Here is a 15,268-nt window from a genome sequence, read left to right as displayed (position 1 = left end):
GAAATTCCAGACCTTGTACAGTAGGGTCAAGTAATTCTTCCAAATCCAGCCAATGACATCTAGTGGGTCAACTACATCTTGATGTTGAGCTTTAGTGTTTGAAACCCTGTTAAAGGAGTTGTAAAGGCAAAAGGTTTTTTATCATAATGCATTAAGATAACAAACCTTCTTTGTGTAGCAGCCCCCCTCAGCCCCCCTAATACTTACCTGAGCCCCCTCTTTATCCAGCAATGAACACGAGCATCTTAGCCAACCAAGACCTTCCTCCTGATTGGCTGAGACACTGCAGCGGTGCCACTGGCTCCCATGGCTGTCAATAAAAGTCAGTTAGTCAATAAGGGGAGAGAGGGAGCTATGACTCAGCTTGGGTGCCCCCATAGCAAGCTGCTTGCTGTAGGGGCACTGGACAGGGGGGAGAGGCCATGAGCAACAAAGATGGACCTGAGAAGAGGAGGATCTAGTCTGCTCAGTGCAAAACCAACTGCACAGATGAGGTAAGTATAACATGTTTGTTATTTATTTATTTTTAAACAAGGCTTTACAACGGCTTTAAGCTTGGACACCTACTACAAACCTCATGTATACTAGAATGTGGGAAAATTTGCAGAAATCTAAAGCATTTATTCCTCTTTTCCCTGCTGTGAAAGATGTAATGAATTTTCTGGCAAGTAAGCCTGGATATGGGATTAAGTGTTAGCTGAGTCTGGGACATGTCCTCACCCTCTGGGGTACAGTGGATGTCATATAACCTGGTAAACCGATTCTTAAAGGTCTGTGCAAGAATTCACCCTTCAGGAAAATTCTTTCCTCTTGGAATTTACAAATGATGCTGAACATGTTGTCTCACTCTCCATTCCTTCCAGATCAGACTTCCTCAATATGGCCAGTAACTCTGAAAGCAGTATTTATTACAGATATCATGTCCAGGAGAAAGATCTCAGATATCCAATAACTACTTTATTATTACCATTTTCCAAATAGGGTAGTTCATAAATTTACTGACAGTCGGCAACCCTGGTTCTAACCACTTCTTTGGTATTATCCAAAGGTCTGCAAATCTTTCCATTTTAATCAGGACATCATCCTTCCAGCATGTCCAGAGTGAAACATCTGAGCCAACACAAGCATTTGACGTGTGCACGATGTTGAATAAATACATGAAAGTGGTCCCTTCCTCCAGAAGTCAGACAATTGGTTCTTCAGGCCTGGCTGTGTTTGAAGAGAGCTTTTACTGTCCACTAGGACAACTGTATTGTCGCTGGTCAAAGTAGTCTGGTGGGCTTATATGGCACATTTCTAACCTATTACAAACCATTTCTTTGGTATTATCCAAAGGTCTGCAAATCTTTCCATTTGAATCAGAACATCATCCTTCCAGCATGTCCAGAGTGAAACATCTGAGCCAACACAAGCATTTGACGTGTGCACGATGTTGAATACATGAAAGTGGCACCTTGCTCCAGAAGTCAGACAATTGGTTCTTCAGGCCTGGCTGTGTTTGAAGAGAGCTTTCACTGTCCACTAGGACAACTGCATTGTCGCTGGTCAAAGTAGTCTGGTGGGCTTATATGGCACATTTCTAACCTATTACAAACCATTTCTACCCTATTACAAAGTTGATCAATCAACATTGACAATGGGGCCCTGCTGCTTCAACTAATTAAATCATATGTTGATTAAAATACTTCAGCATTACTCTCCCTTATTTTTATACATGCTACATCTCGTGTGTGCATGCAGTCAAAATTTTAATTTTCCTTTCCTGACTCTTAAACAGGACAAATCCCACCCAGGGCTCTGCATTGAGCCTTATTATAAGAATGCCACCTTGTGGGGGGTGTCTTCTTTTAAAGTTTAACCGGTCCCTTGACAGGGTGCGGGACAGAGCCTATACCCACCTGTATATGCTGTCATGCTGCCAGGAAAGAAAAATTACCGTCAAGTAAGTATACAATTTCTAATACCCCCACCACCTCAACGCTGCACTGATCACTGTCCACATGCTTTTCCTCCTGCTGCCAAGGCCCACCTTCCTGAATTGATGGGGCCCGGGCCTCGTACAGGAGGACCGGTGGTACCCCCTTTTCTGTAGTGCTGTAAACCATCATTCCTGCTGATCACTGCAGAGCTGCAGATCTTTGACAGTTACATTTTAGCATTTGACATTGAAGATATAGGTACACTTTTTAGGGATTGAAACCTAGCTACATCCCTTTTGTGAGATGTGATACCATCAGGGGCGGACTGACCATTGGGCCACTCGGGCACTGCCTGAGGGCCCCATGGCACTAGGGGGCCCCATCAGGGTTGCCAGCCTCAGTAAAACCAAGGACAGTTGGTCTAAAAATTCTGAGATTATAGCTGCCCCACCTCTCCAGTACTTTCTCAGCCAATAGAAACATGTCTGTGTATACTGTGTGATTGTATACTGTGTGTGTGTGTGTGTCTACTGTGTGGCCTCATAATCTCTGATTGCCTGGGGGCCCCATAATCTCCTATTGCCCGGGGGCCCCATGAGTTGTCAGTCCGCCCCTGGATACCATCCTGCTAATAGCAGGAAGCTGTAGCATTAACAATTAGTGCATTCTCCTTGCAATGAACACCAACAGAAATCCAGTGGTCTCCCAAGTCTTCTATTAAATGCAAAGCCATGGGCAGAAAAAATATTGGTAGAAAATTCCATAAAAAAAAAAAATCAAAAAATGTTATTAATGCTGATGATGATGGCGGACATACTGTGGAATCAAACAAAATACCAGTAATAACTTCACATGGATACTTACTTGTGGTAAATTAGATATTCAAATGTTTGCCTTTCTCAGGCAAACTGCTGATCACATGAAAATTATCTATATGAAAATATCCAATCAACTGAGAGAAATAAGAAATGAATGAAACATAGGCCACTGTACAGTTAAAAGTAATATATTTAATGTAGCATACAAATGATATGCCATGATTTCACAATACAATATGATTTTTTTTTCGACTTTACGCTTAAAACGGATAACATCCTCTCCAAATAGCAACATGAAGGGTCTGTGGCCCTCATACTGTTAAAGTTACAACACTGGGACCCATGCCCTGATATAGTTTATGTTGACTTGGCAGACTCCGCGTACCTCGTTTATTAACGTATAATGTGAAATGAACTGAAATGGTGCCTTTCAAATATCCAAAACACGTGCAGAAAAGGCTCCTATGTTTTAAAATTTCTCTGGCACATAATTGGATGCTTCTGTTTAATTCACTGTCCTTAACCTTACACAGTAGCAAATCAGACCCAAATATTACATCATCTTGGTAAGTATCAGCTTAGGTTTACCAGTATAATGAAAAGGTATTATACTGATGGTCTTGAGGGGGTGGGAGGGGGGGGGGGGGGGTTCACTTCTGTTTTCAAGTGGCATATCCCATTTAATCATAGTCCATCATTTTAACAAGCAACAATATGGTGACTATAATAAAATATAGTTAAAAGCAATACATGGAAATAACTGCATTGAGAAAGTGGAAATGCTTTCTAGAGATTATGAGAGTACAGCAAAAATTAGTACTGAATGTCCTTAAAGTGCTGCACAGAGTTGTTTGGGATATCACTCTGTTTCTTATGACTTGTCCATGGTATTTTTTAATCTTGGTAAAATGATTTGTCTACGTCTTACTTTTACTTTTTTCTCCAGTTCTGTTGATTTCCCTCTCTGTAACAATGACTAGTATTTTTATGGAAACCCTGACCCACAAAAGACATTCGGCAAAATATTAAGTGTGTTAACTTTATTGCATCTCCGACACACCTTTCTAACTGGGACTAATTTTTATTTTTACATGAAGATGTTTCAGGCAAAGTAGTGCATGGTAATAGGGAAAACTTCCAACTCTTCCAAAAGCCAACCTTCTTCCTTAAATCTTCCTTGATCTCACAGATTTTCCCCCCTTCCTTAGCTATATAAACTCACTGCTGTGCTGCCCCCATCTCTCTTTTGGCTTTTTCTGCCTCCTTTAGGGCATTGATGACCGGCAGCCAGGGAGAAGGCAGTTCTGGAAGGGTCTTCTTGGCCTGTGTAATTGCTGTGTATAGGGTGCCATGTGGTCCTGCTTCTTGCTGGGAATAATACATTTCCAGGTCTGTAGGAGAGCAATGCTTGTGCTGTAGAAGAAAAAGCTCAGTCACAAAAAAAATATATTCAACACAAATAAAAATATACAATTGGCAATAGGTATGCTACTATTATGTTATAATTTCTGTTTCAATAACGAGTGTGTTGATGGGAGAATCAAATTATCTATTTTTCATTCGACCCACAGGTTGAACCAAAAAAAAAAAAAAAACACATCATCTATGGCCTGCCTAAAAGGTACTGTGAGACTTTACTGTTTATGTTGTTCAAGATTCAAATAGTTTCACAGTGCCACAGTGATTTTAAGTAACTGTCATATCAGTCCATATAGTCTGGTATTCATGTCAGTTAGCTTATAGCATTCAAAGGACTTATTTACCTACTAAGGCTCTTGCACATGGTACTGATGTGTGAGCATGTGCTTTTTTGGATGTAATTTCAGACTTTGTTTTGTGCGTATTTATGTGCGTTTTTGTGTGTATATGCACATTCATGTGTACAATACATCCCTTAGGGAAATTCATCATTATTTATGCTCATATGCATGTACTTGTGCGCATTTCCGCATACCGGCATAAAATGATCAGGAACACTGATTTTTCTATATTTTGTTTTTTACTTAAGAATATGCAGCGCTTGTTTACATGCCGGTGTGTATAGGCACATTGTAAACAATGGGCTACATTTTAGATCAATAAAAAAACTGCTGTACTGAGCTTTTTCAGCCTGCAGTATGCAAGAGGCCTTACTGTTCTTGTGCATTGCTTTTTTATTTTTGCCTTTCAATAATATACTTTATGTACAGATTTACAGTCAGGTAGTCTGGTGTCTTATTTCATAATCTGATATAGTTGTGGTAGTATACTAATACGTAAGCTGGTCCTTACAGCACACTAAGATATAGCCAAGTGTGTCCAAGGGGACAAAGTGGTTTACAGAGTCGTGGCAGAGAACAAAAGACGGAACATATCAAGCAGCTCCTGTGGGGGTAGACTTACAGCAGTATCAGCTCTCCATTTTAAATTGTCCCCCAAATCTTGCTTCACAAAGGCAATGATAGCCCAGTAGAGGGACCTGTGGCTTAAAGTGGCCCTGGTTTTGTTTCTCTACCAAGAAGCAAGGAGCACATTTTTTAAAGTAGGAGCAGCAAAAAGCAAACAGTATATTATCAAAAAGGGTAAAGAGGAGTAATTTGTTTTCCTGGAACCTGTCAGCCTACAATGGGTCAGCTCTGCCCCCTCTTACACCTCCAGGACAACCTTTTGACTAGCCTATAAAGGATGCCCCTCTCCCTCTTCCCCCCCTTTCCATTTCTTGTCCTGCCCAGGTTCAGCCTCTCCTGGGACAGAAGACGGCTCTCACCCTGTAACGCTGCTGCTGCTGCTCTCTTCTCTCTCATCCCTGGCTTTCCTCAGAGTGTGGTGTTGTAAGAAAGCTGGGGGGGCGGGTGCAGGCAGGAGACTTTAGAGTTCAGCAAGAGACCTCCTCAGGCTGCCTTTGCTGGAATGCAAGTGCCAAAGTGTCCCAAGAAACTGCAATGTTTGCAAGATTATATAATGGAATTGTTAACAGATATAGCTATTCAGCCAATTCTGGCATGGGAATGGGAGAAGGCGTAGATGCTCCACTTTTTCTAGTCACAAAGTCCTCAGGAGCCTTTAGACTAGTTCTAGATCTGAATTTTTTTAATTCCTTCATGAAAGTTCCTCCCTTAAAAATTGAGTCACTAGAGACTATACAGCCTAGATACAGCCAACACAGGTACTGGAGTACCTGGGGGTTCATGTGCCAGATAGAGAAGGAGGATGTTCCAGTTCAATTTCCTTCACCAATGGGATCACCATTCCTTATCTCAAGAAATTGTAGTTCCACCAACAGTAGCCCAGACATTTAACTGGTGTACAATCAACCAGAATCTGAAGAGGGGGTCCCTCTAGTGCCTTCAAAGCCAGTAGTGGTAACTACGAATGCCGGCTTTCAGGGCCAGGGAGCCCATTGTTTGGGTGATCACTCCCAGAGCAGATGGAAGAACATGAAGTTCAGTGCTCTCTTTTGTCTTTTTTCAGACTCTCTTGCAGGGTCAAGGTTCTGTCAGACAACTGGACCACGGTTGCCAATCTGACTCGTCAAGGTGACACCAAAAGTCTCCCTTTTCTTAAAATTGCATGTCAAATATTTCAATAAGCAGAGAAGAATGTCAGATCACTCACAGACACCTATCTTCCAGGATTGGAAAATGTTTTAGCTGATCACCTGAGTCACAGGTTTATAGTCCACAAGTGGAAGCTCAATCCTAGCTATCTGTGCAAGATCTTCCAAAGGTGGGGGACTCCAGCCATAGACCTTATGGCTTCAGTGGTGAATTCCCAGCTTCCTCTTGATTTCTCCAGAGCCTGGGACCCACAGGCCTTAGCCCAAGATACCCTAAGCAGACCCTGGGACTTTCATCTGGTTTGTGTTTTTCCTCAAGTACCCTTGATACTAAAAGTACTCCTGAAGATCCAGAGGGAGAAAGTATCAGCAATAGTTATTCTTCCCTTTTGGCCCAGGAGGCCAAGGTTCACATTGGCATTCAGTATGAAACTGGAGGTTTCTCTACTGGATTGTCAAGACCCCCTGCTTCAAAACAGTTTATCATCCAAATCCCAGCAAATTGAAGTCAACAATATGGAGATTGAAAGGGGGTCATTGAGGCATTTGGAACTTTCAGAGAATGTGGCGGGGCACTGTTACAAGCCAGGAAGAATTTGACCAACACTACTTACGGCAGAGAAAAGGCGGAATCCCTTGTCCCCATCAGTATCAAATATTTTAGACCTCCTTCAGGCTGCCGGGAAAGCAGCTTAGTCTATAATTCGCTAAGAGTACAGGTGTCAGCAATTTCGGCAATGTCAAATCATAGATGGGCATTTAATCCATTGATCATACATTTGCTGAAGGCAGCAATGAAATGTCATACTTTCTCAAGTAGGACTTAACACTTGATGGCTCCGACGGGAAATGGGGAAATTTTGGATGTGAGCTTGTTGGCGGAAAGTACGACCGTGTGTACGTATCACGTACCTGGTAGAAGAGCCTGATTGGATGAGGAAGGCTTCCCTTACACCTCTGACTCGGGGTCCCGGATAGTGTGAACAAAAGGCGCAGGAGTGCAGAGTCGCACGAGTGCCAAGGAGTCTTGCTGGCAGCAGGGCAGATGTCTTCGGTAGGCTGGTGTAGTCACAGGAAGGTCTCAGCAGACAGGCAGGCTGGTGCAGGAACATCAACAGTTAGCAAGGTCAGGCAGGCTGGGTCATACACGGCAGGGATAATCAGATACAAGGAACAGGCAGGAATGTAGTCAGGCAGGAATGTAGTCAGGAGGCAAGCCGGGTCTGGAACCAGATTAGTGCAAACAGGAGCCCAAGGAGAAAGCAGAAGATCGCAGGACAAGCCAAGGTCAATGCAGGTGGAGTTCAAGGGATGGTCAAGACAAGCCGGGTAGATAACAGATATCAGGATACAGGTTTCACAGGTAACAGGATGCACAGGAGCTGAAGACAAATCAGCACTGGAGCTAGGCACTGGCTGGGTTTAAATAGACTTATTTGGTGCCAGCATCAATCACGAGTGTGCGCGGGCACGCACAGGTGTGTGCAAGCGTTGGCACACACGGGGATGTGCGACGGCTTCTGTTTGCACGTCAGTTTGCACATGCGCACTTCTATGCGTCAATGCCAATTTCTACAAACACATGGAAAGAGTGTTCTTCTGCGCCTCAGAGTTCTTCTAGGGGTGCAAACTTGTCCGCTGGCATGTGCACCCTGACAGTATGCTCCATCGAACATCTGTTGCTGGACTTTCCGCCAACAAATGTTGGCTAGCAGGTTCTCAAATTTTCCGCCAACAAAACTTTGTTGTCGCACTGTCGCACAAAAATTCACGCATGCTCAGAATCAAGTACGAGCTGGAAGCACTTGACCTTGTAAAACTAGCATTCATAATGGAGATATCACATGATTATTGAACTTCCTTTTTATCGGCTCACCGTACGTCTTGTACGTCATTACGTTCGTAATTGTTGGCCAACATTTGTGTGACCATGTGTATGCAAGACAAGTTGGAGCCAACAACCGTTGAACAAAAAGCCACAGTTTTGTCATGTGTACGGGGTATTACTGTTTAGTTCTTCTAAACAAAATAGTCATCAGGCCAGTTCCAAGTTTGCTGCCAAAGGTTTCTACCACCTTCTATATGAAGTGGGGAAAAAAATTGTATACTGTATATAGAAACTGTAAGAAAGTGAAAAAACTCCACAAAAATATGAAAAGGTGTGAGGAATCTGAGTTCATATATGAAATCTTAATAGGGAGCTCCATCAAGCCAAAATGTGCTAAAGCATCGACCTCACAACGTGCTCTGATAAACAAATGCACCTTACCAAAAGGCTTGACCATCTATAATGGATTTGTGTACAATTCATATACCACAGGAATCGTCAGACCTCCAGAGGAAACACTCCCCTAGTAGTCATTCAAAAGCATTCATGATGATCAAGAAAAATGGAAGAAAAATGCTCATGGTGTAGTATTCGGTCGATCCAGTTTAATATAAAAGGTTAAAAATACTCACAAGCCAACATGTAAAACAAGCAACATATGAAACAGCATCCAAAAGCATCCAAATTTACTCCTCGCGCTGAACGTCCACTTCTGGGTCCCGGCTGGCGTGATCGCATCACTCTCTCTGGCCCCAACTGACGTGTTTCCTCACAGAGGACATCATCAGGGGGAGTAGCCTGAGAGATGGCATCGTGCCTCATGTTATTTATACTAGCCAGGATCGAGAGGACGAAGAGTGCGTATGCTCCCAATCAGTAGAAACGCACAATACCGCTGCAAGCTGTTTCCAGCATAGACAGAGCTGGCACCAAAACTTAGCACAATCTTGAGAGCATTTTTCAAAATGCACAGATACAGTAATTGTTTAAAATTATATTAAAATAATCAGAGAACCCAGTGATGGAAGGGCAGCATAGGGGGAGATTACAATCTCAAATGACATATGGTAAATGGCATTAACAATAAAAAAATATATATAAATACTTAAAAAAATTGTTACAAAATAATTTGTATTAAAAAAAAGAGAATTAACTATTACTAATGAAACTATTAATATCCCAGTCTACATTTAGACCATGAGGTCGATATGATTTTAGGTCATCCATCACAAGTTTGGAGATTTTCCTCCTAACAGACCCCCCCTCTCCAATGTGGGAGATACTTATCTATCCCCATAAAGAGGGTGGCAGCAGGACTTCTGTCCTGATATTTGGCATAATGCCTGGAAAGATAATGCCCTGGAAAACCGCATTTGATGTTTCCTATATGCTCATTTAAGCACACTTGTAGTGCCTGGACCATATGTCCCACATATTCCTTACGGCACGTATACCTAATAAGATATACAAAATTTTTGGTAAAACATGTTATAAATGACTTGATGTCATATTGCTTCCGAGTAACCTGAGTTGGAAAGGACATACATTTTCTGCCAGAAAAACTGTTGTTCTTAAAAGTATTACATCACTTACATGGGTAAAAACCCACCAGAGACCCCCAAAAAGTTGGCTTTGCAGGGGGATCCAGGACATTAGGAGCTATCTTGTCTCTTTTAGTGCAGGTGTTCTCCTATAAACCACCATAGGGTGTTCCAGAAGCACCCTATTTAGGATAGTCATGTTTTAGAATCAGCCAGTGTTTCTTAAGAATGTTCTTAACCCTATAATTTTGTGTATGATAATCAGCTATTAAAGACCAATTAAAAGTATCATTCTCATTTTGAACGTTTTTCTTTTATAAGTATAGAATTATGATCTAAATTATCCACCTGCTACATCTATATCTAAGGGGGTCATACCCTCTTTCAAGAAATCTGTTTTTTAATACCTCTGCTTGAGAAAAGTAGTCAATAAGGTCAGTGCCATTTCTATGAACTCATTGAAATTGACTTTTAGGTATGGATTTAGACCATGACATGTAATGACAACCTTAAAATAAGTGGTGGTGGTAAACTGGCCATCAACAACTTTTATGTTTTTATTCAAGAAATGGATTTCCTCAGTGCTAGCCTGAAAATCCAATAGCATGCCTCTATCATTGACATTTAGTTCCTGTATAAAGGACTGGAAGGAGTACATACACCCCTCTCATAAAAGGAGGACATCATCTATTTACCTCCTCCAAAGGACCAACTGGGGTATCGGATCACCATAGATGATGTCCTCCTCACATTTAGCCATGAACAAGTTTGTTATGCTTGGGGTGAACTGAGCTCCCATGGCTACGCCGTGTTATTGTAAAAAATATCGTCCCCCAAACCAAAACCAATTGTGCATTATAGCAAAAGTCAAAAGTTCCAAAATACATTTTTCTGACTAACAGGTAGAACATCAGAAGTATTTAGATAATGTTCAACTGCCGTATACCCATGTTCATAGGAGAGTATGGTGTACAGTGAGGCCAAATCTGCCGTGACCAAAATGCACCCACTTTTCCATTGTATATTACTAAGCAGATTCAATACATGGGTTTTATCTTTAAGGTATGAGGGTGTATTAACCACCAAAGGTTGCAAGAACTCCTCTATATACTTGCCTATACGTGATGTTACGGAATTGATGACACTAATAATATGGCGTCCGGGGGGGGGGGGGCGTGGTTGTTAGTCTCTTGTAAATTTTGGGTAGATAGTATATGACCATACCGTGGTGCGACTGGGACTAAAAATTTATTTTCTTTTTTATTTAAAATGTGATGATTAAATGCTTTATTAATCAATTGTTGTAAAGGACATTTATATTCTACAGTTGGATTACAGCTAAGGGCGACATAGGTGTTTTGGTCAGAAAAAAGACGTTCCATCCCTTTTATATAGTCCTCCTTGTCAAGGACCACTACTCCACCCCCTTATTTGCAGTTCGGACAATGATGTCCCGATGTACACATAAAGATTCTAATCCCTTTTTGAAATCTTTACTCATTCTAAATGGTAGGATATGTAGATTTTTTTTTTTTATTGAAAGCCTGTGGTGTGCAAAACACACTCAAAAACGTCACCCGGTGCATAAAAAATGTGCACACACATAGAGAGTGACACAAAAAAGTGCAGACGGGTACACAAGTCCTCTAAAATAAGAGGGCCTTGTCCTGAATCCCCCAGGGTGTTAGGCTCCAGACAGGGACAAGTACACTTAAAACTTGGTCTTTCTGGCCGAAACCAGGCAGACCCCGTTCTTTGGAAGGTCTGCCGGAACAGACCCACCCAAATACTAGGTGAGACTCCCCCGAAGGGAGACCCCAACCCAAAGAGAGAGGGCGAACTAAGCCAGAAGGCCATGTCCACCCCCTCCCCAGACTTTCAGAACAGGCCCTGGGACTTGGGACCCTACTCATCACAGCAAACGTGCAAAGTGACAAAACAAGACGTGACACACAATAAAATAAATAAAGTGGGGAAGGGATAGTGGAGAGGAGAGTGAAAAGGTGGCCATTGTGTAAAACAATGGCCAGGCCCTCCAGCCACGTGTATATGTTCATTGCCTAAGTCTGCCAAAACGAAATCCCAGAGGATTTGAAAAAGAGGAAGCTAGAGTCCCAGGAGGGTTAAAGAGGGAAGCATTAGATAATTTAGTGTGAACATAATTATTCAAATGAGCTGTATTTTTTCAGGATTATTTGTACATACATTGCTAGAACAAGCAAGGTTAGAAATCAAATATTGTTTGATATTTATTTTTCTAATATATTTTTGTATATCGATAAAGGTGTCAAATTATTTACTTTTTTGGGAGGCGAATATTTTAAATCTCGATTAAGGACTTCTTGTTCTTCCCTAGAAAGTACTTGTTTACTTAAATTAAAAATACCTTGATTGCTTATGGTTTTCTTCTCTTTGGCCCTGAGTTTCCTTCCCCTCTGCACCCTCTCTTGTTTTGTACCCATTTTTTTGAGTTTGATTGCCCTTGGGAAAAAATGTGGCTGTTCTAGTATATTGGTATTTTTTATTTTTTTTTTACTTTATCTCTTTATTAAATTTTTTCCAATTTAAACATAACATACAACCTTGTCATATAAAACCAGAATATCCCACAAGTTACTTATGACCATTTTACATCCTATCGTTCCCCGCATTCATCCCATTTCCCCTTCCAATCAAACCCACCTCTCACACTATTTCTTAACTACCGACTCCCCCACTCGCTCAAGCACACTTCTCTCTCTGTTCCTTGGCAAGCAAGTCTTCTTTTTAAATATAAACCCCTCCATTTATTTTCTCATACCACATCTTCCAGATCCTATCAAATTTTTTAATACCACCCTGTTTTATATAGGCAACCCTTTCCTTAGGAATAACCCTATTCATACTCTGTATCCACTCTCCGCTAGTGGGGGGTATTGGAGACTGCCACTTCTGAGCTATCAATTTCCTAGCCTGAAAGAAAGACCTTATTTTCGCCAGTTTATTATCTCTGGGATCACCACTCCCATCAATCCACCCCAGCACACACCCCATTGGCTCCACTTCTGCTTCTATCTCGAATACTTGCTTAATTATCGTCACTACCTCTCTCCAATAGCGGTGTAGCTTGGGGCATCTCCAAAACATGTGAATCATATCTGCCTCATTCCTTCCACACCTAGGGCAGGCCGCATCACTTCTTCTACCAAACTGGAAGAGCCTCTTGGGAGTATAATATACTCTATACAACAGGAATAGATGGGAAAGCCTTTGGGGGGGCGAGATAGATACCCAGGGCGCCAGCTCAAGGATCCTCTCCCATTGGTCTTCCGAGATGCTTCCCATATCTTCCTCCCATTTTCCCCTGCTCGTTTGCTCCTGCACTCTTACCTGAGTCTTCCTACACAGATTTATATAAACTTTAGATATTAACCCTTTCCCTGATTTCGCTCGAAGTATATCTTTAATTATTGGTATCTCACACCATTTTATTGCCTCTTCCCCAAACTGTTTTCCCAGCGTGTGCCTAACCTGTAAATATCTAAAGAAAGACCTCCTCGGAATAGCGAACTGGTCTCTTAATTCTTCGAATTGTTTCAGATTACCATTCTGGTACATCTGATAAAGAAATTTTATACCGTTTCTTTCCCATTGCCTTATTTGTCCTATTTTCTGTATTTCAACTAGGTTATTATTATCCCAAAGGGGGGAATACTCCCTAAATCCCTTATATTACAGTAATTTTTTAGTTACCTCCCATACCTTTGTCATAAGGCCCAGGGTAGGTATGTCCCTCAATTGAGTCCCTGCCTCTAATGACACTATTAATGACCTGCCTAGGTATTGTTCAAGAGGGGTTTTCTTTTCCCATCTTCCCTCCACTATGTCCTCTCCCACCAGATGTTGTAGCTGGGCCGCTAAAAAATAATTATATGGATGTGGGAGCGCAACTCCCCCACCATCACTGGGAAGCTGCAACGTTTTTAAACCAATCCGTGCTTCACCCCCTTTCCAAATCAATCCTTTAAATATGGAATCCATCTTATAAAACCATTTTTTGTAGATCCATATTGGAGAATTGTGTAGGACATATAGGAGTTGTGGTAGAACTATCATTTTGATTAAGTTACATCGGCCTGCCGCTGATAGAGGTAATCTCTTCCAAATATTAGTTTTATGTTGGAGTTTAGCTAGCAAAGGGACCAAATTGTCCACTATATATTGTTTGGGATCTTTAGTTATATATATACCTAGATATTTCATTTGTGTCACTATCTGGATATGTGCAGCTTCACAAGGTAGAGGACTATTCAGGGGATCAATAGGCAGTATACAGGATTTCTCCCAGTTTATCTTTAATCCTGCAAGGTATCCAAAATCTTTGATTCTACACATTACCTCCCCAATAGAATGCTGGGCGTCTCCAAGAAACAGGAGAAGGTCATCTGCAAATAGCATTATTTTCTCTTCCTCCTCCCCTCTCCTAAATCCCTTTATCCCCTTATTTGATCTAAGGGAGATGGCCAGGGGTTCAATTGCCATAGCAAACAAGAGAGGTGACAGGGGGCATCCCTGTCTCGTTCCTCTCTTCAACTGAATCCCTGCCGAACTACCGTTATTTATTCTTATCCGTGCCTCCGGGGACCCATATAACATTTTCACCCACTTTATAAATATAGGGCCTACCTGAAATTCCCTCAAGACCCTCCACAGATAGCTCCACTCTATAGTATCAAAGGCCTTGGTAGCATCTAAAGATAAAACAGCTCTCTGGCCCTCGCCATCCACTGGTATTTGAAGATTTAAGAAGACCCTCCTTATATTTATGCTCGTGGATCTACCCGGGATAAAACCTGATTGATCAGGGTGAATAAGGCTTTCTATTACTTTATTTAATCTAGCTGCCAAGATCTTTGCCAAGATCTTTACGTCCAAATTCAATAAGGAGATGGGTCTATATGATGAGGGGTTGAGGGGATCTTTGTTTTCTTTTGGTATCACTATTATAGTTGATTCCATCATTGAGGTTGGAAGCAATCCTGTTTTTAATGCCCAGTTAAAAACTTTTAGCAATTCAGGCAGTAACACCTCGCCAAAATGGCGATAAACCTCTACTGGGAGGCCATCAGGGCCTGGGGCTTTTTGGCCTGCCATTTCCTGCACAGTGCGCCGGATCTCTTCTATCGTTATCGGGTCGTCAAGTGTGTCCCTGTCTTCCCTAGAGAGGTGAGGTATTGTCAGCCCACTAAAAAATTTATTCATTTCTTCCCCCTTCTCACCCTGGTTCGAGTGGTATAAATCCGCGTAGTACGTTCTAAATCTCTCCAGGATTTCTAGCCTATTTGTAGATATCCTACCCTCTGCCATTCTTATCCTTGTTACCATGGAAGGTGACGAGTTTGTTTTTACTAGATGCGCTAGCATTCGACCAACCCTTTCACCTTCTCCAAATACTTGTTGTTTTTGGAATATGTATTTATTTTCGGCATTCTCCAATATTATATGGCGATATTCCTGCTGGGCTCTCAGCCATTGTCTCTGGTTCTCAATTGTTGGCGCATTTATATACTGGGATTCTAGCTTCGCCACACTCCTTGAAGCCTCTACCTCCCTTCCCCCTGACTGTTTTTTGATTTTAGAAATCTGCT

The 15,268-nt window shown here is 41.8% G+C and overlaps 1 protein-coding gene across 1 annotated transcript in view; it reads right to left on the bottom strand.

The window, feature by feature from the left end:
* Window positions 1-2,909: 2,909 nt before the first annotated feature.
* The window catches only part of CALY (calcyon neuron specific vesicular protein), a 102,840-nt gene continuing 90,481 nt past the window's right edge, over window positions 2,910-15,268 (bottom strand). Inside the window, exon 5 of the mRNA XM_077454855.1 lies at window positions 2,910-4,150. Within this exon, the coding sequence (XP_077310981.1) occupies window positions 3,956-4,150 (195 nt within the window). The 3' untranslated portion in view covers window positions 2,910-3,955. The remainder of the gene's footprint in view (window positions 4,151-15,268) is intronic.

The sequence above is a fragment of the Lithobates pipiens genome, unplaced genomic scaffold (genome assembly GCF_037356315.1).
Source record: "Lithobates pipiens isolate NorthernLeopardFrog02 unplaced genomic scaffold, aLitPip1_a1.2 Scaffold_25, whole genome shotgun sequence".
NCBI lineage: Eukaryota > Metazoa > Chordata > Amphibia > Anura > Ranidae > Lithobates > Lithobates pipiens.
This window is presented reverse-complemented; position numbering and strand designations above follow the sequence as displayed.